The 24,752-nt window shown below is 51.4% G+C and overlaps 1 protein-coding gene across 1 annotated transcript; it reads left to right on the top strand.

Annotated features, from left to right (window-relative positions):
* Positions 1-2: 2 nt before the first annotated feature.
* On the top strand, positions 3-24,695 carry LONP1 (lon peptidase 1, mitochondrial). Its single transcript, XM_066344826.1, has 18 exons — positions 3-455; positions 4,695-4,783; positions 6,402-6,521; positions 8,724-8,952; positions 9,926-9,987; positions 10,459-10,588; positions 11,470-11,553; positions 12,296-12,516; positions 13,731-13,869; positions 14,856-15,034; positions 18,423-18,510; positions 18,867-18,989; positions 19,073-19,189; positions 21,028-21,168; positions 21,729-21,894; positions 23,077-23,291; positions 23,387-23,551; positions 24,329-24,695. The coding sequence occupies exons 1-18, from the start codon at positions 27-29 to the stop codon at positions 24,503-24,505; spliced, it is 2,874 nt and encodes a 957-aa protein (XP_066200923.1). The 5' UTR covers positions 3-26; the 3' UTR covers positions 24,506-24,695.
* The last annotated feature ends 57 nt before the right edge of the window (positions 24,696-24,752 follow it).

Genomic DNA, 24,752 nt, shown 5'->3' with positions numbered 1-24,752 from the left:
CTGTGCGCCAGCAGGATGGCCGTGCTATGGCGGCGGTCACAGGCTACGTGCGGTTGTGGCGCGTTGCGAGGTGTTGGGCGCTGCGGCGGTCGATGTTGGCTGTCGCCGGGGGTCGGGTACCACCTGCAACCGGAGCGTGGTTGGCCAAAGGCAGACGGGCTTGCGACACTTCTTTTCCTTGGGCGTTGTGGGGCCGTGGCCCCGCGGCTGCGGGCCAATGGCGGGGGTTTTGGGAGGCGAACAGCCGCGGGGGCGGTTCATTCTCGGGCGGTGAGGATGCCCCTGAGGGGGGCGCGGAGGATGGCGCCGCGGGCGCTGGGGGCAGCGCGGGCGGTGGGGAAGGCCCCATCATAACGGCGTTGACTCCTATGACCATCCCGGACGTGTTCCCGCACCTGCCATTAATCGCCGTCACTCGCAACCCGGTGTTCCCGCGCTTTATCAAGATTATCGAGGTAATGAGATCGCCCACCTTGGCCTTCGTTTCCCTACCTCTGCAAGTAGCAGGTTGTACCGAGAAATCGTTTAGCACCCTCATTCCTCGAAAAATTTTCAGACATGAAGTTTCTCAAAGGCAGGAGTTGGAATTCTTGACTGCTCATTACTGGCTTGGTGTATTGGAGCCAAATCCGTCTTGTTTTAGGCTCTCTTAAAGGGAGTTGAACCCACTGAGCATAGGACTGTCCACTTAAGAGTCCTAATCATAGAAGGACCAGAAGAACAGTGTTGAGGTCGTTACTTTTCTGAAGGCGTTGTTAACTAATTCTCTCCAGGTGGTCTCACTTCTGGTTACAGCCCTTATGGTTTGAGGATTCTTTCCTTCCTTAAATTGTCCTTTACCATTTTCTACGGAGTACAGTACTGAATAAGACAGACAAAAATTCCTGCCTTTGGAACTCACTTTTAGCAGTATGCGAGAAGCAGTAACCAAGATTAATAAGTCAAGTATGCTGGAAGGCAGTAAGTACTATCGGAAATAATAGGGAAAGGGATGAGTGGCACCTGAGACTAAGGAGGAAGGTGAGAGAGGAATGTTCTCAGAGGGGTGCAGCTATAGTTTTTTCCATTCAGATAGTTTCTGTGCCTAAGGAACTTACCGTATTTCCCCATGTATAGGACGCACCTTAATTTTGAGGCCTGAAATTTGGAAAAAATGTATTCTATAAAGTTATTGAACTCAAGTTTTATTCTTCATAAAATTCATACAACTATTATCCACGCAAAAAAGCAGGAAATGCAATTAAAAAAATCTACAACTACTGTATAAGACACACCCAGTTTTTAGACCCCAAATTTTTTGAAAAAGGATGCGTCTTTTACATGGGGAAATATGGTATGTTCTAGTGGAAGGAGGCAGGAAACAAGACCATTTCAGACTAAGAACCTTTAAGGGAGGGGTAGGTGGGGAACTAGGGTGATGTAATAAAAAGCATTATAAATACAGGGAACTTGAGTTTTTATTGTAGGAAGGACCCAGATACCTCCCTCCCCCCACTCACCCCCGCCTTTTAATGATGTGGAAGTGAGTCCATAGAGGAGAAAGGTTATCTTTTAAATGTCTAAGCAAGGTCATACAATGCGTCAACCTCTGCATTCATCCTGCAGCCTTACCCCCTCACTCCAGTTTCTGCTAACTAAATCACAGGGATGCTTTGGAATAGGCACAATACCGAGGGGCAACAGCCAGCCACTGGGGAGGGGTCAGAAGGGGCCCACTCCACCTCCTGTTCTGCACTTCTGATTATGTTTGTCCCAGCTACCCTTCCAAGAACCTTTCTTGATGTTAAGTAGGGGTTATTTGGAGGCCCCAAGGTAAGACCCTGTGGCTGGCTTCACCATCCCTAGCTCTGTAACCTTGGGCAAGCTCTGTTCTGGACTTCCATTTTCTCATCTATGAAATGGATGTACTGGTAAGTACTTCCTGTCTTAGAGCTGTTGTGGGAGATAAATGAGGTCACATGTAAAGGATTTAGAAGGGTCCCTGGTGCTCAATAGTAAGCAGCTGCACCTGTTGTTTCTTATGTGGGCTCTTCTGACATAGAAGCCTGCCTAGGAGACCTCTTTCCTATCATTGACCCCAGCCTACCAGGCCTCTAGGGCCAGGACTATTCACCAGGTGTAGTCCCCTTAGCTCAGCAAAGTGGCGGTGTCTTGTCCCAGTGCCCAAGTAAAGATAATGATTCTTAGTAGAAATTCTGTCTGCTCACCTGGGCTAGCCAGGAGAGCTAAGTGAGTTGCTATGGATAGCATGAGACTGGCATGTGGTACTCATATTTCTGTTGCTGTTCCATTATAAATAACAAAGTTATCCTGCCAAAGGAAGGGGAGGTGCTAAGATGCAGCAGTCAGCTGTTAGCATAGGAGTAATAAGGAAAAATTCTGTATACCCAATAAATGTCTGAAATTGTTAACCAAGCTGTTTACTTTTTATTTTTTTGGAGCAAGACAGGGAGAGAGATGAGAAGCATCAACTCATAGTTGCATCACTTTAGTTGTTCATTGATTGCTTCTCATATGTGCCTTGACTGGGGCGCTCAAGGCAAGCCAGTTACCCCTTTATCAAGCCTGTGACCTTGGGCTCAAGCCAGCGACCATGGGATCATGTCGATGATCTCATGCTCAAGCTGGTGAGCCTGCACTCAAGCCGGCGACCTCGGGGTTTTGAACCTGGGTCCTCAGCCTCCCAGGTTGATGCTCTATCCACTGCACCACCACTGGTTAGGCAAGCTCTGTTACTCTTGATTTTGTCATTGACTGCATGAGGCTAACTTGCCCCAATAGGTTCTCTTTTCATCAGTGGTCTCTGAGTGTAGACTAGTGGCTCTTAATTTTTGTTGGGTCCTGTACTCTCTCTTTTTTTTTCTTTTTTTTCTGAAGCTGGAAACGGGGAGAGACAGTCAGACAGACTCCCGCATGCGCCCGACCGGGATCCACCCGGCACGCCCACCAGGGGCAACGCTCTGCCCACCAGGGGGTGATGCTCTGCCCCTCCGGGGCATCGCTCTGTTGCGACCAGAGCCACTCTAGCACCTGGGGCAGAGGCCAAGGAGCCATCCCCAGCCATCCCCGGGCCATCTTTGCTCCAATGGAGCCTCGGCTGCGGGAGGGGAAGAGAGAGACAGAGAGAAAGGAGAGGGGGAGGGGTGGAGAAGCAGATGGGCGCTTCTCCTGTGTGCCCTGGCCAGGAAACGAACCCGGGACTTCTGCACGCCAGGCCGACGCTCTACCACTGAGCCAACTGGCCAGGGCGGTCCTGTACTCTCTTGACGGCTGTCATGGGCCTTTCCCTTGGGGAAATGGATCTATAATGTCAGGAATTCCTGGACCATAAGTTAAGAGCCACTGTTAGGTGGTGAGTTAAAACACTGGTTCTCAAAACATGGGTTTGAACCAGCAGCATCACCTGGGAGCTTGTTTGGAATGCACATTCTCAGGTCCCTTTTAAACCACCTGCATGGGAAACTGCAGGGCTGGGGCCTGCCATCTGTTTCAACAGGTCCTCCAGGTAATTCTTATGCATGCTAATGTTTGAGAGCTGTTAAGTATAGTCAGGGTCTGGAAATTAACACGTTTGAAAGAAATTTAAACACTAAAGACATCTGTGCACCACTCCCCATTAGCTATTTTGTAGGAGACATCATTAGCCCTCTACTTGCCATTGAAATGACATTGAGAATATGGTGTGATCATGGGGGTTTCGAGAATCAGTAAGTAGGGCAGGCATGTGATTGGGAAATACTTTCCATGAAAATTAGAGGAGTTTCTGGCTGGGTAGCTCAGAGCATCATCCTGACATGTCAAGGTTGCAGGTTTGATGCCTGGTCGGGGTTCATGCAAAAATCAATCAATGATGGTGTGATTGAGTGGAACAATAAATCAAGGTTTCTCTCTCAAAACCAGTTTAAAAATAGAGGAAGTTACCACCCTGTGGGGTTGGCCATAATTGAATTTCACACATTTAGTGTTGTTGTTCTTACATTGTTGAAATTAGAGTAGTTTAGATTTTTAAGTCCAGATATTTTGCCTTTGAAACAGTTCTTGAAATTGAACCTTAAATCAATTTCTTGGTTCTGGTCATTTGTATACTTTAGTTTTCTTTAGAAAGTGGCAGGAGACTACTGAGGAATGCAGGTGGTTAACCCTCTAGACCAGGGGTCTCAAACTTGCGGCCCACCGAAAAATTTTGTACTGATTTTTTTTTTGTTTTCAACTGCAGTGAGAAAAGTGTTGCGTAACAGTTGCCTTTTGTAGACCTAGTGCGGCCTGCCGAACGGCTGTGATCTTGCTCTGCGGCCCACATGCTGAGTTGAGTTTGAGACCCCTAGACTCTATTTTTCATATACTTGTCTTTTGTTTTTGCTTTAGGGACTTCTGGAAAGCTTAATTAGTGTCCTAGATCAGATTAGCCTGTCCCCACAGAATAATACAGAAAACGTTAGAGCTAATGTCAAAACATCAGCTAAAATGGTCATTTTTAACCACTGGTCCACTAGAAATTTTGTGCCAGTCTGCGAAAGAGTTAACCACCCTGGTGTTTGATTCTGTAATCTTCATACAACATCAGGGTGGTTAACTCTTTTGTGGACTGGCACAGAATTGCTAGTGGATCAGCACCAGTCTGTGGACCAGTGGTTTAAAACCACTGAGCTAGAAAACCTACTCTGCATTTCACTTTGGGGTCATTGTCATGCTAGGTTAAAAATAAGAAGTTGGTTGAGCTGCTAAGAAGGAAAGTCCGTCTTGCCCAGCCATATGCCGGCGTCTTTCTAAAGAGAGATGACACGTAAGTGTAATTTTTCCTTCACTCCTTTGCTGAAATTGCCCTGGAGTGTAGCTCAGTACCAATCCTCCCCAAAGTCACCTGGACCTCTGACTTTTGACCTGAAAAAAAAACAAGCAAAACCTACAGGGGACCAGGCCAACAGCCAGGCATTCCTTTATAGCAGGGGTCCCCAAACTACGGCCCGCCGCATGCAGCCCCCTGAGGCCATTTATCCGGCCTCCGCCGCACTTCCGGAAGGGGCACCTCTTTTATTGGTGGTCAGTGAGAGGAGCATAGTTCCCATTGAAATACTGGTCAGTTTGTTGATTTAAATTTACTTGTTCTTTATTTTAAATATTGTATTTGTTCCCGTTTTGTTTTTTTACTTTAAAATAAGATATGTGCAGTGTGCACAGGGATTTGTTTATAGGTTTTTTGGGTGGGTTTTTTTTTTTTTTTTTTTTTTTTTTTTTGTATTTTTCTGAAGCTAGAAACGGGGAGAGTCAGACAGACTCCCGCATGAGCCCGGCACGCCCACCAGGGGCGATGCTCTGCCCACCAGGGGGCGATGCTCTGCCCCTCCGGGGTGTCGCTCTGGTGCGACCAGAGCCACTCCAGCGCCTGGGGCAGAGGCCAAGGAGCCATCCCCAGTGCCCGGGCCATCTTTGCTCCAATGGAGCCTCGGCTGCGGGAGGGGAAGAGAGAGACAGAGAGGAAGGGGGGGGGGTGGAGAAGCAAATGGGCGCTTCTCCCATGTGCCCTGGCCGGGAATCGAACCCGGGTTCTCCGCACGCCAGGCCGACGCTCTACCGCTGAGCCAACCATCCAGGGCCCATAGTTTTTTTTTATAGTCCGGCCCTCCAACGGTCTGAGGGACAATGAACTGGCCCCCTGTGTAAAAAGTTTGGGGACCCCTGCTTTATAGTCTAGACCCCTGGTCGGTAAACTGCAGCTTGCAAGCCACATGCGGCTCTTTGGCCCCTTGAGTGTGGCTCTCCCACAAAAGACCACGTGCGGGCGCTACCTCAATAAGGAATGTACCTACCTATGTAGTGTAAGTTTTAAAAAATTTGGCTCACTCTCAAAAGAAATTTCAATCGTTGTACTGTTGATAATTTGGCTCTGTTGACTAATGAGTTTGCCGACCACTGGTAGACTGACTGAAGGCTTGGCTTGCAGCCCTGAGCTTCGTGCATCGTCAAGATGTGGGGGGATATTAACCTCGAGGACCCTTGGTGTTAAAACATACACACCTGAAAGGGCATGTCAGAACAGAGGTAAATGGCAGATATTATAGCTTTGGGTACCTCTACTTTGACTCCAAGTAGAAATTAGTTCCACTTCTGAGTTAGAAGGGGTGTCCTGAACAGGCTCAGTCATGATATTGGGAATAAAAATTTCATCTGGGCTGCCTCACTCAGCCAGGAGCTACTCCTCTGTCCACAGTTACCACTTCTGTTCCTTAGCTGACAGGTACTTTACTGGGCTCCAGAGCCTCTTTGGTAGCGAGGAGGTCACTTTTAGTTTTTACTACAGGCTGGTTGGGGAGTTTTTCATCTCTCCTTCCTGTCTCCTAGCCTGAGACACCCCATGAGAATTGGAGCGCCTGTGCCAGTGTTTCTTTGTGTCTCTTCCTCAGTAACGAGTCCGATGTGGTCGAGAGCTTGGATGAGGTCTACCACACAGGGACGTTTGTCCAGATCCATGAGATGCAGGACCTTGGGGACAAACTGCGCATGATCGTCATGGGACATAGAAGGTTTGGGTCCTAAACACATGGGGTTGGGGGGGGGGCAGTGTTTGGTTCTGAGTGCCTCCAGGTCCCAGCACTGACCTACCCTTGGTCAGCCCTGTGGCTTGGTCAGTGCAGTGACCAGGCCAGAGCTGGAGATGGGGGCTGAGACATGTCACCTCTGGAAAACCTCAGAGGCCCCTTGTTAAAGTGGCAGTGTAGGTGCTCAGTGAGAAGTCATTTCTTCAGCGCATGTAACTCAGAAAAGCATCACAAAAACAAACTGATAAGTTGCCTCATGTCTCGTGTCTAGGTGTCAGCTTTTCAGAGTCAGGCTTGCCTTTCTTCCAAGTGCTCGTTTCTGTGTCTGCCTACAGATCGTGTTGTATTGTCATTCTTAGCAATTTTTTACTCAGACACATTTCCTTGTCCATGAATTTTTTCTCTCTGATAAAAATCTGCTGAAGAGCTGCATACGCTTACAAGCCCAATTTAAGCCCTTGTACTGTTATAATTAATAAAGAAAAATCTGCAAGGTCAGCTTAGGGTTGAAGCTCTCAATAGAGAAACTAACCAGCTTTTCAAATGTGTTCCAAGGAACATTGGTCCTCTGAGATGCTTCGCAAGAGTCCTGTGACCAAATATGTAGGAGAAACTTGTCAGAGTACAAGCTGTTAATGAGTAGTGAAGATGTAGTGGATGTTCTGAAAAGTTCCTCATTAAAGATGCTCAACAGTGTTTATTGAATCTAGAGTCTTCCAGCCATTTTCCTCAGAGCCTTTCTTTGAGTCAGTTTTTTCTTTTAAAACATGTACCCTACAGCCTGTGGTGACATTTATTTTTCTTTCTTTCTTTCTTTCTCTTTCTTTCTTTCTTTCTTTCTTTCTTTTTCTTTCTCTTTCTTTCTTTCTTTCTTTCTTTCTTTCTTTCATTTTTTACAGAAACAGAGAGAGAGGGATAGACAGGGACAAACAGGAACGGAGAGAGATGAGAAGCATCAATCATTAGTTTTTCATTGTGTGTTGCAACACCTTAGTTGTTCATTGATTGCTTTCTCATATGTGCCTTGACCGCTGGCCTTCAGCAGACTGAGTAACCCCTTGCTGGAGCCAGCAACCTTGGGTTCAAGCTGGTGGGCTTTTGCTCAAAGCAGATGAGCCCGCACTCAAGCTGGCGACCTGGGGGTCTCGAACCTGGGTCCTATGCATCCCAGTCCGACGCTCTATCCACTGTGCCACCGCCTGGTCAGGCTCTTTGAGTCAGTTTTGCAGCAACTCTAAAACATACTCAGAGGAAAGGGCCTGCGTTAGGCCCTGATTCTGTAACATCCTGGTAGCAGTCCCCTGCACTGAGCACCCATTCCCCTTCATCTGTTCCCACTAGAGTCTGCTTTAGGGAAGAGGCTGCTCCTCTATGTCCTGGAAGGACTCATGAGCCAGAGGGAACAGAATAAGAAGTAATCAGAACTAATAAAAACAGTGGTGGCTATTAACTTCCCTGCCAGCTCTGAGGTGCCTTCTAGAATAAGTCCTGCTAACTCCTGTGACCAGGTCTACCTAGGACTTACTAAGGCCTGATCTTTTCTCTTTGCACCTTGCTGACGATAGCTGGGCATGGAATCTGCATCTGACGTGGCTGTCAGGTCCTCCATCTGAGGAAGGCACCATTGTTAGTTACCTGTGTGACAGGAGAGCTGGCAGGTGGAACACATCCTTTAACACTTGGTTGCCTGGTGTCCACCAGGTCCTCAGGTGTGAGTGGAGAGACAGGTGAGATGCTGCCTTGGGGAGCACTCCTGAGTGGGGCAGATATCAGGGGCATGAAAACAGGTCACAGACTGAATTCAGATGGTGGTGGGTGCTTTGGGGAGAAATGAAGATGGACAGGGTGATGGGGGTGTGTGGTCAGAATCTGGTCTCTGAGGAGGTGCCTTTGAATTGAGACCTGAATAATATGAAGGAGCAGCTCTGTGTTGAGGTCCAGGGAGAGGGAGGAGTAGACAGAGTCTACTCAGGAGAGACAGGCTCTCCTAAGTTGGCAGCTCATGATGGTCTCCAGAACCATCTCGTTCTGAGGAAGTGGCTCAGTCTCTAGCTCCAGAGCTCATCGTTGCCCTGCCCCAGAGGCCTGGTCCCAGCAGGACCCTTAGTTGTCATCACTCGGGGGCCTTACCAGGGCAGGCCCCTGCCAACCTCAGAGGCTTTACGTTTGCCTCACTCCTGGTTTCAGGATTCATATCAGCAGACAGCTGGAGGTGGAGCCAGAGGAGGCTGAGGCCGAGAACAAACAGAAGCCCCGCCGGAAGCCCAAGCGGAGCAAGAAGGAGGTGGAGGACGACCTGAGTGTGAGGCGGCAACTGGAGGTGGTGGAGCCCAGCTCAGGTGCCCCCAGCGAGGTGCTCATGGTGGAAGTTGAGAACGTTGTCCATGAGGACTTCCAGGTCACAGAAGAAGTGAAGGTAAGTCAACACTCCTGAGTGAATGTCATGCGTTGAAAGTCTGATCTATTGCGGCCTGACCTCTGGTGATGCAGTAGATAAAGTATCGACCTGGAACACTGAAGTCGCTGGTTCAAAACCCTGGCCTTGCCTGGTCAAGGCACATATGGGAGTTGATGCTTCCTGCTCCTCCTCCCTTCTTTCTCTCTCTCTCTAAAATGAATAAATAAAATTTTTTAAAAAGCCTAATCTGTTGCAGCACTCAAATTGTTTTAGAGTGAAAAGCATACTTTTCTTCCCAAAAGTCCTTGGGATAAACTGGGGTGAGAAAAGTAAAGAAAATCCTCTGAGGCTCTTAGCTCTCAAATAAGGCAGGGTTTGAACCCAGGTCCAGTCCCAGCCTGTTGATATCTGGAGAGGTGTCTCCAGCTATCCGCCCAAGCCTGGGGTATGGAGGAGGAGAAGCAGGGTTCCTTCTGGAAACCAATGAGGTGTGGGTTTGTACGTCATAAACTGCCTGTGGTCCTGCCAGGAGCAAGGTCAGCCTGTGGCAGGGGAGGACAGCAGAAATGAAAGTGCCCATGGCGCCCACGGCAGAGGGCCCCTGCCTCTGCAGGGACTGGGGTAAGGTTCCAGGAGGGAACACGCTGAGAGTCCTGGCAGCTCACAGGCAGGTACCAGACAAAGAAGTCACAGCCTGGGTGTGCTACGGCTGAGGTGGAGGAGTGTCAGTTGTGAGGATAATGCTTAAAATAAAGGAATAAAGAAGCCACTCCACCCTTTTTCTTCCAAAAGACCTCGTTCAGTGGTCAGAGTGGTATAAGGAAACAGGGTTGGTTTTAATTTTTGCTTACTTGGTCCTGTGTCCCTGTGACTGGTGAATTCAGGCTCTGCTCCTGGGCCTCTAAGGCTGTCCTTGGCCAGGGCCAGTTGAGAAAGGCCACTGACTCCCACCCTGGCCCCAGTGACCGATGGCAGCCTTCTTGCTTGCCAGGCCCTGACTGCTGAGATTGTGAAGACCATCCGGGACATCATCGCCTTGAACCCACTCTACAGGTTGGTGTCCAGTATCCTCCCCACCCTGAGTATGTGGCCAGCCCTTCCTGAGGTCAAGCTGGTCTCTGGCACCTGAGTTAGCAGAAATTTTTCTTAAGAGTATCCTGGTAGAAAACCTTGTGGGGACAGGAATTAAGGGCCTGGGACCCAGTTCTGTACAGGTGTGGCTGGTTTACCTGGCCCAGGTTCTTTGCTTCCTTCCTGCTAACGGGGGCCTGGATTTGTCTGAAGCCTTTGTTGTCATCAGCTGGGTTGAAGGGGGTAATCTCATGGAGGGTTACTACGTGGCTGCTAGAGGGGGCTTGCATCTGGGCTCGGGGGCGTTAGTCTCATGACTCTAGGACAGGAGGCCCCATGCAGTGCTTGCTCTTGGCGCTGCTAGGAACAAGGAGACTAAGGTCAGGCAGGAGTGAGTCCCAGCTGTTGCCATGGTCTTTATGCCCTATGACAACGTTTCTTCATCCTTTCCAGGGAGTCTGTGCTGCAGATGATGCAGGCGGGCCAGAGGGTTGTGGACAATCCCATCTACCTGAGCGACATGGGTGCTGCACTGACTGGAGCTGAGTCCCACGAGCTGCAGGACGTTCTGGAGGAGACGAACGTAAGTGCTGCCGGTTTACATGTGCCCTATCCTGGTCCTGTTTTGGCTGCTTCCCAACCTGGCTGGTGTCCTTAGCTTTGTTTTTGATATGATTTCACATCAACACATGTCCTTCAGTCCACATTCAGTTCCCTCATTCTTCTTGTCCTTTTTTTTTTTTTTTTTTTTTTTCATTTTTCCAAAGCTGGAAACGGGGAGGCAGTCAGACAGACTCCCACATGCGCCTGACCGGGATCCACCCAGCATGCCCACCAGGGGGTGATGCTCTGCCCCTCTGGGGTGTCGCTCTGTTGCATCCAGAGCCACTCTAGCGCCTGGGGCAGAGGCCACAGAGCCATCCCCAGCGCCTGGGCCATCTTTGCTCCAGTGGAGCCTCGGCTGCGGGAGGGGAAGAGAGAGACAGAGAGGAAGGAGAGGGGGAGGGGTGGAGAAGCAGATGGGCGCTTCTCCTGTGTGCCCTGGCCGGGAATCGAACCCGGGACTCCTGCACGCCAGGCCAACGCTCTACCGCTGAGCCAACCGGCCAGGGCCCCTCATTCTTCTTAATGGCTGTTTAGTATTCTATCAGGCGGTGTCCTTCATTCAGTGGGTGGCATACTTGGGTTGTTGCCAGTCTTTTGCTATTATGAAGAACACCTGTATAGTCATCCTGGTCCACACAGCTTATAGACCTGCCAGAGTTTATCTGTAGATGGTAGTTCTAGAACTGGGCTTGTTGGAACAGGGGTGCATGCTTTTTTGGTAAGCCGTGGTGGGCCATCTGTCCCAGTTTAGGCTCCCTCCAGCAACAGCTTACAGAGTGCCCCTCCCCCTGCCCCCCATTCCCACACAAATGGACACCGACTTCTGATTGTTCTCTTATGTCTTCCCTTTTCTGGCAGATTCCTAAGCGGCTATATAAGGCCCTATCTCTCCTCAAAAAGGAGTTTGAGCTGAGCAAGCTGCAGCAGCGCCTGGGGCGGGAGGTAAGTGGGGTGGGGGCAGCCCACAGCTGAGAAGGCACCTGTGCTGCGAGGGCTGCCCGGCTGGGAAACTTCATTAGGTTAAAACTTACAACTGATCCCAGCAGCTGAACCCAGAGAGAGGTGTCCTCTGTCCTCCAAGGGAGAGGAGTTCTCTGCCTTGAGTCCTGAGGAAAGTACTTGAAATTGGCACCCAGCCTGGGAAAGATTGCAAAGCTCTTTCCCAAAACTCTACTGTTTGAAGCCCACTTTCCCATTTTGGGCAAATCCACAGACCACCTGGTTGGTCAGTTACTTAAAAGTCATGTCATTTTCCAGGTGTGAATCAGTTTTTCAGTTAGGTTTTACATTAGAAAAAGATTTCACATGACATCTTTAATTGGAGAGCCTTTAACACTTGGTTATTAATACATGACAGTTTGCAAAGGGAATGCAGTGGGACATCAGGTGGGCACTGGCGCTGGTGCAGGTGTGGGGCTGTGTCCTGCTGCCTGCCTGTCAGCGTGGGGGTGTGCCGGCATCGGGCTGAGCTCCCCTAATTGTTTAGGATGGAAACGTGAATTTTTTTATTACCATTATTATAAGGCCCACACTCGGGGAACCTTTGGTTAATTCCTTTCAGAATTAGAGGCCATGTGCACTGGGTTTCTTTTTCCGAGTCCTGAGGAAGCAGCAGCTCTACTGGGCCTTGTTGGCCTGTGGACGCCTTGTGTGCTGGTCTGATGGCAGCTTCTCGGCCTTTCAGGTGGAGGAGAAAATCAAGCAGACGCACCGCAAGTACCTCCTGCAGGAGCAGCTGAAGATTATCAAGAAGGAGCTGGGCCTGGAAAAGGAGGACAAGGACGCCATTGAGGAGAAGTTCCGTGAACGGCTGAAGGAGCTTGTGGTCCCCAAGCATGTTATGGATGTGGTGGATGAGGAGCTGAGCAAGCTGGGCTTGCTGGACAACCACTCCTCAGAGTTCAAGTGAGCACCTAGGGCGGGGTGCTGGTCTCCTGTTACATCTGGCCCTCAGGAAAGCCTGTGACTGACCCTGAAAGCCAAAGGGCGCCAGTGGTTGTATTAAACAGCATGTGATGCGTGTTAGTCCTGTCATCTCAAACTGTGTGAAACCCTGCCTTCGCCACTCCCACGGAGAAATCAGGGCATAGGATAATTAAATTAGAGTGACGAGGGCCTCTCAGCTAGTAGATGGGGACAGAGATATGACCCAGGGACATATGGCTATAAGCCAGTGCTTCCAGCCAGGACCAGCAGTCTCTGAGCCATCACCACGAGGCCACCTTCCTCCCCTGGATTCCCTCTTGTGGCTTTGAGAGTTAGCCTAGAAATGAGTGTGTCTTGCTATGGACTCAGCCTTGCTCAGAGGTCCTTGTCCCTCACACATGGACTGTGAGTTAAGATGGCTGCCAAGAGTTTGGGTCAAGGGGCTCAGGGCCTGTGGTGTCAGATGTCAGGGACTGGCATTGCTCTTTGGCAGTTTGTAGGCTGGCCAGGTCCCAGAATAGCCCTTTTGAAGGGAGGACCCAGGCACTGGACCCTGAGTTCCTGCTGCACCAGGTCCCTCCGTGGCTCAGGATGTGTGGAGAAGGCTGGGCTCTTCCACAGGGACCCTGGGAGACGCTGGTGCCTCATTTCCAGAGACACCGCAGCATTTCTTAGGCAGTGAATGAACTTTTCATATGGCTGTTGCCAGCGTTTGTAAACCAAAGTCTTAAAATAACACGTACTAACGTCAGTCTCTCTTATAAAGATCCTTGGGAGGGACCTCTGTCTCCAGGTGGCTGCTGTCCCTGGTATGCAGCTCCCAGCCCGGGGGTTACTTTCTTGGTAGTACTGACCTGCCACCATCCAGGCTTCAGCCTCCCCACTTGCCCTGGGTCGGGTTGTCTACCCTGTTCTAACCCTGCCCTCTTTATAGTGTTGGGCCCTGAGCAGGCCCCATGCTCACTGTGTCTAGTCTGGGAAATGGGCTTGGCACTTGTGCCAGGAACTAGGCTACTTCGCAGGTGTGGCCCACACTGAGACAGCTTTCCAAAGTGGTGACCGCCTATCAGCCAAGGTGCACATGGTATAGTTCATGCTGTGGGCTCAGTGGTTACCAGCCACGTGAATTTGTAGCATCCGGGGTCAGGTGGCTCTTTGGGCCCCATTCACCCCTCTGGTCTGTCCTGTGGCAGCGTCACTCGAAATTATCTGGACTGGCTGACGTCTATCCCATGGGGCAAGTACAGTGACGAGAACCTTGATCTGGCCCGGGCCCAGGCAGTGCTGGAGGAGGACCACTATGGGATGGAGGACGTCAAGAGGCGCATCCTGGTGAGGCTGCCTGTACCCCCCTCCTACAGGCCCTGGGGTCCTGGGCATGGACTACCCTAACCCTCCCCTGAGCACCACGCTCTTACATCCTGGGCACTTGGTCATTGCGCCCAGGGTGGGTACTAAGAGGCATAGTCTTTAGTCATCTGCATTTGCACATGGGTGGTAGACACCTCTGAGCCTGGGGCCCAGGATCTCTGCTGCCCCCACTTCCCATGCTGTGGGGGAGACCCAGAGGAGCCCTCTGGTGAATGTGGGGGTGTGGGGGTATGGAGTGACTCAGAAAGGTAGGCAGAAGGCCCTGGCCAGAGGTGTTGGATTGGCTCAAGAAAAGTCAGTGGCTGCTTGAACAGTGCTGGCCTGCCCTGCTCCAGGGGTTTGAAGATTTACAAGGGGGAGAAAACGGGCCTGGTGGAGGACAGTGGGGCATGGCAGACCTGAAGAGAAAAGAGAGAGAGAGAGGCCATTGTGATCCAGGTGTGGGAAGAAGGGCCCTGTTAAGTGGGGGAGCTGCATGGGCCTGTACCGTGGTCACACATAGCTGATTGTCACCCATGTTCTCCTAGCACCTGCTTGTCTTGTTGGTGCCATGGACTGTTCTTCCTTATAGCAAGTAATACCTGCAGTTATTTTGGCCCGTCCAGGACAAGACTTGTCCCTTTTCCCAGCCCCCCAAAACCTAGACAGGTGTCCCCAAACTATAGCCTGCGGGCCACATGTGGCCCCCTGAGGCCATTTATCCAGCCCCCCGCTGCACTTCTGGAAGGGGCACTTCTTTCATTGGTGGTCAGTGAGAGGAGCGCTGTATGTGGCGGCCCTCCAACGGTCTGAGGGACAGTGAACTGGCCCCCTGTGTAAAAAGTTTGGGGACCCCTGACCTAGAAGATGAGAGAATGTGGCCATACTCATGTTGTGCACAGCCTTTGTTCTGCACAAAGGTGGCAAGAGTGACTGAATGTCTTATGGGAGCTCACCTCTACCTATAGGAGTTCATTGCTGTCAGTCAGCTCCGAGGTTCAACCCAGGGCAAAATCCTCTGCTTCTATGGCCCTCCTGGTGTGGGCAAGACCAGCATCGCCCGTTCCATTGCCCGCGCCCTGAACCGCGAGTACTTTCGCTTCAGTGTCGGGGGCATGACCGATGTGGCTGAGATCAAGGGGCACAGGTAGGTCTGGACTCTCCTTGCCTAGCTCACACTAGCCTCCTGGGTCTGCCTCTACCTTTGTTAGAGTGATTTTGTTGGCAAGTAGTGAATTTCACTTACACTGGAATAAGTAACTGAAAAGTTTAGGCATGGATCTAACACCAGGCCTGGCTGAATCCTAGCAGTCAACATTGGATCAAGATCTCAACTTCATAGGGAAGACCAGTTAGCAGTTCCAGCTTGTGTCCCATGATCAATTCCTTTAATACTGCCAGAGTTCCAGGGATGATATTTGCCTAGGTCATCTGATTAGTGACTGTGGACTAGAGGGAGGGGCAAGATAGTCTTGCCAGTGAGAATGAGACAGTGTACACTTGTGAGACCTGAGCACAGCACCTGTCTCAGACCCAGAGCAGGGGCAGGTATCTTCTGTGTCCGGGGTCTTAAAGCCACCTAGCCCTGTGCCTGGCAGTCTTCCATGGGGCAGTCAGAATTGTGTTCTGGGGCTTCCTGCCACACTGGCCTCTGCAGAGGCTAGTTCTTGAAAAGTGTAAACCTTTGTTAGGCACAAGGGTAGCAGATACACAAGTATCTGTTCTGTTTGCCACAGTGTCCAAAGGTGGGGTGGGAAGTGGGATGGGGAGAAGATGGTGCTGTCATATGCTGTCCTTGGTATTTCTGCTCGTGATTGATAGATGTGTGATCTCCACAGACCCCCCCCCACACACACACACACACAGGATTTCCCAGCCTTCTTGTTACCTGGCTGTGTGCCCCTCTACCTGCCTCCAAGGCCCTGGCAAACTAATGTTCAAGGAAGATTTGAGTCCATGTTAAAAGTTACATTTTTGGCCTGACCAGGCGGTGGCACAGTAGATAGAGCGTTGGACTGGGATGCGGAGGACCCCAGTTCGAGACCCTGAGGTCGCCAGCTTGATCGTGGGCTCGTCTGGTTTGAGCAAAGCTCACCAGCTTGGACCCAAGGTCGTTGGCTTGAGCAAGGGGTTATTTGGTCTGCTGAAGGCCCGCGATCAAGGCACATACAAGAAAGCAATCAATTAACAACTAAGATGCCGCAACGAAAAACTAATGATTGATGCTTCTCATCTCTCTCCGTTCTTGTATGTCTGTCTCTATCTATCCCTCTCTCTGACTCTCACTCTGTCTCTGTAAAAAAAAAAAAAGTTACATTTTTGTTGTCTCTAAAAACATGGAGCCCTGGCTGGTTGGCTCAGTGGTAGAGCGTTGGCCTGGTGTGCGGGAGTCCTGGGTTCAATTCCCGGCCAGGGTACACAGGAGAAGCGCCCATCTGCTTCTCCACCCCTCCCCCTCTCCTTCCTCTCTGTCTCTCTCTTCCCCTCCCACAGCCAAAGCTCCATTGGAGCAAGGTTGGCCCGGGCGCTAGGGATGGCTCTGTGGCCTCTGCCTCAGGCGCTAGAATGGCTCTGGTTGCAACAGAGCATCACCCCCTGGTGGGCATGCCTGGTGGATCCCGGTCGGGCGCATGCGGGAGTCTGATTGCCTCCCTGTTTCCAACCTCAGAAAAATACAAAAAAAAAAAAACACCCAAAAAACATGGATACTGACCGGGTGGTGGAGCAGTGGATAGAGCATCAACCTGGGATGCTGAGGACCCAGGTTCAAAACCCTGAGGTTGCTGGCTTGAGGGTGGGGTCATCTGGCTTGAGCATAGGCTCACCAGCTTGAACACAGAGTTGGATGATTTGAGCGTAGACGACCCCATGGTCACTGGCTTGAGCCCACCCAAAGATCACTGATTTGAGCAAGGGGTCGCTGGCTCAGCTGAAACCCCGTGGGAAAGGCATGTGTGAGAAGCAATCAATGAACAACTCAAGTGCCTCAACTAATGAGTTGACCTCTCATCTTTTCTTCTTGTTTGTCTCTCTTCTCTCACTAAAAAACAAAACAAAAATGGATACTTTTGATTACCTGCTAGGAAGGGCGATAGCATCCCAGTTAGTTGCAGCACCTGCTGCTCCTCACTGTCTCGAGACCCCAGGGAGATGGACAGTCTCTTGACTTTCCTACCCAGAGCCTGCTGTGAGGGTCAGGAAGGGACAGGGCCCACACAGCGTTGGGTATAGGGTTGTGAGGAGGCCTGTAGACTGGGTTGGTGCAGGTATCTCTAGGAGGCCTGCCTGAGGGTAGAGGGGTACAGGGAGCTGACCTGGTTCATTGCTTTCCTCTGAGCTGGGTAAACAGGAGGATGAAGGTTAGCAGAGGGACATGAGGGAAGGCAGAGATGACCCTGGTAGCCCTTGTACTCCAGGGCTGCCCAGGAGCTGTGGACACAGACCACTGTCCAGGTAAGAAGAGGCCTTGGCTGAATTGCTGAACATGTGCAGGTGGTCTGTACCATTGGGGGAGCAACTGGGGAGAGGGCCCAGAGGATGGGGTAGGGTGGTGCTCTGTGATGCTGGGCTGGGATTTCAGACGAGGAGGGGATGGATGGCTGGTACCATATTGAAAACGACCACACCCTCCTCACCCCATAGCCCTACAGGCCCCTGCCTCCCTCAGGGTAAAAGCACAAAGTTGCCCCCTTGGCCCACATGTCCCTTCATGACCGACCAGCCACAAAGGCCTCCTTGCTGTTCTTCCAACAATAGGCCTGGTTCTGCCCCAGGACATTTGCGTGGGCTGCTACCTCTGGTCAAGAAATTCTTTCTCCTAATATCGAGACAGCTTGCCTCCTCACTTCCTTTGCTCAGTGCCTCTCCCTAAAACCTCTTTCTTATTCTCACCTTAAAATATTGCCCTTCTCTAAGTGCCATTCCAGATTTCCTCATCCCTACTTTTTTCTTTTTCATAGTATATACATCATTTTTTTAACTTAGTGATTTTTTTCCCTCTACCTCTGCCCTGCTGGGCCTTAGCTTAGAAGCACAGGATTTGTGTCTGGTATGCTTCCTGCAAATGCCAGGTATATGTAGCTGAGCTGGGACAAAGCAAGTGGGTTGTCAGAGAACCCTTCTGAAAGAAAGTACCAGCTTGGACAGGCCCTGTCCAGTGACCCCAAGGCCTAATGGGCCCTGCCTGCTGTCCCTTAGTGAAGACCCAAGCATCAGAAATGATCCTGCTGCTGGGGCCTGGCTGTTTCCAGCCTCTCTGTTTTGTTGGGTTTCACTGGCTATAAGGTGCTGATGGGTGGGGGGTGTCTGAGTGAGACTTGGCTGTGAATCTGTCCTTTGCCCTGAATCTAAGTTGTGGGGGAGGTTGGTGTGACTAAACACTCTGCAGATCGGCATGGCCTGAAGCAGCCAGCATTTCCCCTAGAGGGTGCATGGCACCCTGAGGTCCTGGATCTCCAAGGAAGCTGGGCCTCGGAGTGCTCATGTGGCCAGACCCTGGTAGAGGACACACTGCCCAGCTGTGCCCTCTTCCCCAGGCGGACATATGTGGGCGCCATGCCCGGAAAGATCATCCAATGCCTGAAGAAGACCAAGACAGAGAACCCCCTGATCCTGATAGATGAGGTGTGTGTGGGCCAGGTTGGGGGGTGGGCTGAGTTGCAGCTCTGCTTCCCTGAGGTCAAACACTGTGCCTTGGGCCCTCCTAGCCCAGAATTTCTGGCAGTCTTGACCAGGCCGTCTATGTTCAGAACAAAACCGATGGTCCTTGTGGTTTTGATGGTCCCTGAGTCACCAGGGGTGGCTTAACTGCAGCAAGGCCATCCCATGACACTGGCCCCCCTCCTGCCTACAGCCATGCTGTGTGGTCAGCCCTCCTGTCTTTACTTAGGGCTTCTCCAGTCCTGGTCCCTGGTGCTAGTGATCAGGTGCAAGGAGCAGGACAAGGTGCCAACACCATCTGCCTTTTCACTTCCTTCCAGGTGGATAAGATTGGCCGGGGTTATCAGGGGGACCCCTCATCAGCACTGCTCGAGTTGCTGGACCCTGAGCAGAATGCCAACTTTCTGGATCACTACCTAGATGTGCCAGTGGACTTATCCAAGGTATGTGTCCTGACAAGGGTCTGGCTCTGGCAGGGAGAGACAGGGTGGTCAGTCCTCCAGCACCTCCTCACCGCTTCCCCTAGGTGCTGTTTATCTGCACGGCCAATGTCACTGAGACCATCCCGGAGCCGCTGAGGGACCGAATGGAGATGATCAACGTGTCAGGCTATGTGGCTCAAGAGAAGCTTGCCATTGCAGAGGTAGGCCAGGCCCCTCATTTCTAAGCCCCGGGAAGGGGTGCCCCACTGTGGCCCAGGCTCAAGGGATATCTGAGTGCCTGCTAAGTGCTGGGCACTTAATCTAAGTTGGGAGTACAGTCTGTGATGTATGTCCCTGCTCTTGGAGCTCCCATTTCAGGAGGAGACAGGATAAATACATGATCCTTTGTGTGTGTATCCAAATGACAAATGAAGCCTGTTGTAAACTGTATAGTCATACCTTTGACACGAAGAGTGGGTTGTTACCCTGCACCAGTCAGTTCTCTGGCAGGGTGTCCCCTAGTTCAAATAGATTGTGACACGACCCAGGGTTTGCAGCAGACCTTACAGGTACAGGGCTCATCCCACAGAACTGCCCCAACTTTTGACGCCGCTTGCAAGTCCTGGCCTCGCTTACTCTGACCAACTGGCTATAAACCTGGGGTTCTTACAAACGCCCTCTCCTCAGGTTTGATAGGTTACTAGAATAGCTCACAGAACTTAGGAAGACAGTTTCGTTACTACTTACTGGTTTATTTGAAAGGATACACCTTGGAAACAGCCCAAAATGAGAGCCGTAGGGTGAGGCACAGGGAAGGGGTGCAGAGGGGAGTCTTGTATTTTTTCTTTTTTAAGTGAGGGGAGATAGACACCCGCATGCTCTCCAACCGGTATATACTCGGCAATCCTGTCTTGGGTCAACATTCGAATCAACTGAGCTATTTTTAGCACTTGAGGTTATACACTCGGACCAACTGAACTATCCTCAGTGCCTGAGTCTGACACTTGAACCAACTGAGGCACTGGCTGCAGGAGGTGGGGAGGGAGAGAAGGGGCAGAGGAAGGAGAGAAGCAGCGGTCACTTTCCTGTGCCCTGACCAGGAATTGAATCCAGGATGTCCATACACTGGGCCAACGCTCTATCCATTGAGCCAACTGGCCAGGGCCAAGTCTTGTATTTCTATCACTGTTTTCTTTCTGGAAAGGGGTTCTCCTTGATGCCTTTGCAGCCCTGTGATGTGCGTGGATCTTAGCCCTCGGAGTCCAGCAGGTGGGAGGGGAAGAGGAGCTTGTAGCTGAGGTGAAGAGGGGGTAGTGGGACTCCCTGCCATATCCATCCTTCATCCCCAAGTACTTGACCGGTGAAGGATGGGCCGACTCAGGTCTAGGCAGGAACTTACTTTAGACCTCTAAAGGGATGACAGGAGAAACATGAGGACTTCTACTCAGAGTTCCAGGGCCCACCCTAGTGTTAGTCAGCTCTGTCTCCTTAGTACTCAGGACTGTTTGACCAGTGATGGCTATATAGCAGGAGCTGTACTGGGTTATGGGTGACCATGGAGCCTCTGGACTGCTGCTGCCTGTTTGTTCAGGGCAGCAGCCACATACCTGACACAAAGGCCTTTGGTCTGTATGTAAGGTGAGCACAGGCATATGGGAGGCTGTCCTGGAAGAAGTTGTATCTAAGGTGACATCTGGAGGAAATATAGGAATCAGATCTGGGCAGAGGATTCAGCAGGAGCAGGGGTGGCTGGCTGGGGGTCTATAGTATGTGGGCCCACTGTTTAGGGTCCTGGCACCAGCCCAAATACTCTACCATTGCTCCAAGCCTCACTGGCTTCTCACCCATCAGGTGACACCATTCAGCCTACCCTAATATCCTGTGTATGTTGGATGACCCCAACTCCCCAGGGACCAGAACTCTGTGACAAAGGCAGGCTGTGTGTACACCTCAGTGCTCATTACCAGCCAGGGATCTGTGGTTGGGTGGTGGGCGCTGGACCCTGAGGCCCGGCGGTGGGGTCCCAGGAGGGTCCTGACGGAGCGCTCTTCCCTGCCAGCGATACCTGGTGCCTCAAGCCCGTGCACTGTGTGGCCTGGATGAGAGCAAGGCCAAGCTGTCCTCGGACGTGCTGACTGTCCTCATCAAGCAGTACTGCCGGGAGAGTGGTGTGCGCAACCTGCAGAAGCAGGTGGAAAAGGTGAGCCTGGAGGACAAGATGGGACTGAAGTGAGCCAGTCAGGACAGATGTCTGATCCCACTCATGTGAGGTCCCCAGGAGTCAGACTCGCAGATACAGAGTAGAATGGCTAGTGCCAGGGCTGGGGGTTAGTGTGTGTTTGGGAAGCTGAAAGTTCGGGAGGTGGGTGGTGGGTTGCATGACAGAATGAATGTAACTAACATCATTGAGCTCCACACTTAGAAATGGTTACAGTGGTACATTTTGTCATGTGCATTTTACACAATTTAAAAATGAAAGGGGTCCTGGCTGGATGGCTCACTTCGCTGGAGCATTGTCTTGCAATGCAGAGGTGACTGGTTCAGTCCTTGGCTGGGGCACATACAGAAACAGATCAATGCTTCTGTCTCCCCCTTACTCCCTTCCTCTCTCTGTATTCAATACAAATAAAAAAATTAAAAAAAAATTTTAAAAATAGGAAAAAATAAAGACAAAAAAAAAAAAAGAAAGGGAAAAGAGCAGATGGAGGTGGGGGGGTATCTGTGGCTGGGCTGCCCACCAACATGCCTCACCCACCACAGGTCTTACGGAAGTCCGCCTACAAGATTGTCAGTGGTGAGGCCGAGTCGGTGGAGGTGACACCTGAGAACCTCCAGGACTTTGTGGGGAAGCCGGTATTCACTGTGGAGCGCATGTATGATGTGACACCACCTGGCGTGGTCATGGGGTTGGCCTGGACTGCCATGGGTGAGTGCTACACGTATTTTTAAAGATTTTATTTATTGATTTTACAGAGAAGAGAGAGGAGGGAGGAAGGAGTGTATCAATTCAGTTGCTTCACTTTAATTGTTAATTGCTTGTCGCATGTGCTTTTACTGGGCAAGCCCAGGGTTTCGAACCAGCGACCTCAGTGCCTCAGGTTAGCACTCTGAACTAGACTACCACAGGCCAGGCCACCACACATATTTTTGTTTGTTCTCTGGAAGAAGTCTGTACTTAAGCCTTTAGCTTGTTGCTCTGAGTGCTCCTCTGGCTGCTGACTGGTGCCATACAGCCCAAGGGAACTGAGGCTGCTGGAGGTGGGACCACAAGGTGGCAGACATAACTCCGTGAGCTTTTAGGTGATGCTTTGATAGGTTTGCATGTGGGAGAATCCCTCAAAGCATCCTTATGAAACCACCCAGGAGGGTAGGGGGTGAGAGGGGAACTTGTGTCCAGGTGACATTGCGCTAAGCCTGGGGTACAGGGTGTTTATAGCCCAGGGATGGTTCCTTCAGTGGCTAGCAGAGGTTGAGTGCTGTTTTATGGGGTTTATAAAGGAAGTAGGCTCTGGCTGGCAAAGTTTGCTTATTTGGGCTCTATTTATTTGAGAGGTGGGGAGGCAGAGAGACAGGCTCCTGCATGTGCCCTGACAGTGATCAACCCAGCAAAGCCCCCACCAGGCAATGCTCTGCCCATATGGGGCCCTTGGCTCTGTTGCTCAGTAACTGAGCTATTTTAGCACCTGAGGCAAGGCCACAGAGCCATCCTCAGTGCCCTGGAGCCAACTTGCTGCATGGGGGGGGGGGGGGGGTTGAAGGAGAGGGATGGAGAAGCAGATGGCTGCTTCTGTGTGCCCTGACTGGGACTCAAACCTGGGACTTCCACATGCCAGGCCGACACTCTACTGCTGAGCCAACTGGCCAGGACTAGGCTCTATTTAAAGACATGTGTAAGAATTTGATGCTGGAAGGCCATGTGGAGGTACATGACATAGGGCCAATGCACAGTGGCTGTCTTTGGTTCCTGCAGATGGCATGATCATTGACATGAAGTGTTATAGACAGAGGAACAGAATGGTTCTGAGTAGCCTGGCATTGAAGAGAGTGCCTATCCTGGGAATCTGAAGTGTCCCAGGGCTCATGAGCTCTACACACCGGTGTCTTCCAGGAGGCTCCACACTGTTTGTCGAGACATCCCCAAGGCGGCCACGGGAGGATAGCAGGGCAGACAAGGATGGGAGCCTGGAAGTGACAGGCCAGCTGGGGGAGGTGATGAAGGAGAGTGCCCGCATTGCCTACACCTTCGCCAGGGCCTTCCTGATGCAGCATGACCCCACCAATGAGTACCTAGTGACTTCGCATATCCACCTGCATGTTCCTGAGGTGAGCCACTGCAACTCCCTCCCCCAGCTCCAGGCCTGCCCATTTCCCAGTCTTCCAACAGGCCTGCCCACCACCCACCTGCCTCTCCCCACCAGGGTGCCACCCCCAAGGATGGTCCAAGTGCTGGCTGCACCATTGTCACAGCCTTGCTCTCACTGGCCATGGACAGGCCCGTGCGGCAGAACTTGGCAATGACAGGTGAGGTCTCCCTCACAGGCAAGATCCTGCCAGTGGGCGGCATCAAGGAGAAGACCATCGCGGTGAGTGCTGGGCTTCTCCTGCCCTGGGGCTCTGCAAAGAACTCTACACTGCTATCTAATCAGGCAACAGACAAGGGTGATGGCCCATTTTACAGAGTGGGCACAGGATTTGGATCCAAGGCTAGGTGGCCTGGAACCCATGCTGAACTGTCCAAGATGCCTTCTCCACAGTGGTTCCTAGTCTTTCAACATGTTGGAGAATGCTCTAGGTCTCACCACAGAAAGCCCCCATCTGACCTCCTCAGTGGGGCTATGTGGGATCCCTGAAGGAAGGAGTGGGGTCTCCAGCTTCTCATTGCTCACTTGGCCTGGTACAAAGAACCATGGATGCAAAAAAGGCTGGAGAGGCTGGCCTCAGGATGCTGTGTAGGTTAGAGGGTTGTGGATGTGAGGGAGAGAAAGATGCCTGCCCTGGGCAGGACCCTTCATCCCCAACATGTCTACCCCTTGGCATAGCCCCACTACCTTCAGACTCCTGGACAGGATGGTCAGTGAGACTGGTCAATTTTAACGTGTTAGCTACATTTTCTTGTTTTTTCTCCAGCTTTAGATGCCAGATTTCTAAAGGTAAAGTAGTAACAGGTGCTACGATTAATTCAGACACAGGGGCTGAGGGAGTGGCACTCTAGGAAGCGGCCCAGACTTCAGCTGAAGCAAGTGGTGTTTCCTTGGGCTTCAGGGCCACTGTGAACAGGGTTCCCACCAAGCTCTTTCCCTCGTGGAGCACAGTGGGCTCCTGCAGCCTTCCAGACTGACCTATGGCTCCCTGCATCCCAGGCCAAGCGTGCCGGAGTGACATGCATCATCCTGCCAGCAGAAAACAAGAAGGACTTCTGTGACCTGGCTGCTTTCATCACTGAAGGCCTGGAGGTCCACTTTGTGGAGCACTACCGTGAGATCTTTGACATTGCCTTCCCTGAGGAGTCAGCAGAGGCCCTGGCTGTGGAGCGGTGATGGTGGCCTAGACAGTGCTAATGCTGATAGGCCTGCCCTAAAATGAAACTGCTCTGGGGTGAGGGAGCAGCTCTGGGCATTTGAGCCATCGGGAGGCTCAGCAAGTGGCCTGGGGCCCTGGGACCTCAATCATGGCTTAATCACAGAATCTGACACACAAACTAATTATGATTAAAGACCATTTCCAGTACTGCTTGTTACTTCATTCTGTGCCTGCCCCCATGCCTACATCACTGTGCAAGAGACT

The sequence above is a fragment of the Saccopteryx leptura genome, chromosome 1, assembly GCF_036850995.1.
Source record: "Saccopteryx leptura isolate mSacLep1 chromosome 1, mSacLep1_pri_phased_curated, whole genome shotgun sequence".
NCBI classification, from domain to species: Eukaryota; Metazoa; Chordata; class Mammalia; order Chiroptera; family Emballonuridae; genus Saccopteryx; species Saccopteryx leptura.
Note: the sequence above shows the minus strand (reverse complement) of the source record. Positions and strands in the feature narration are given on the sequence as shown.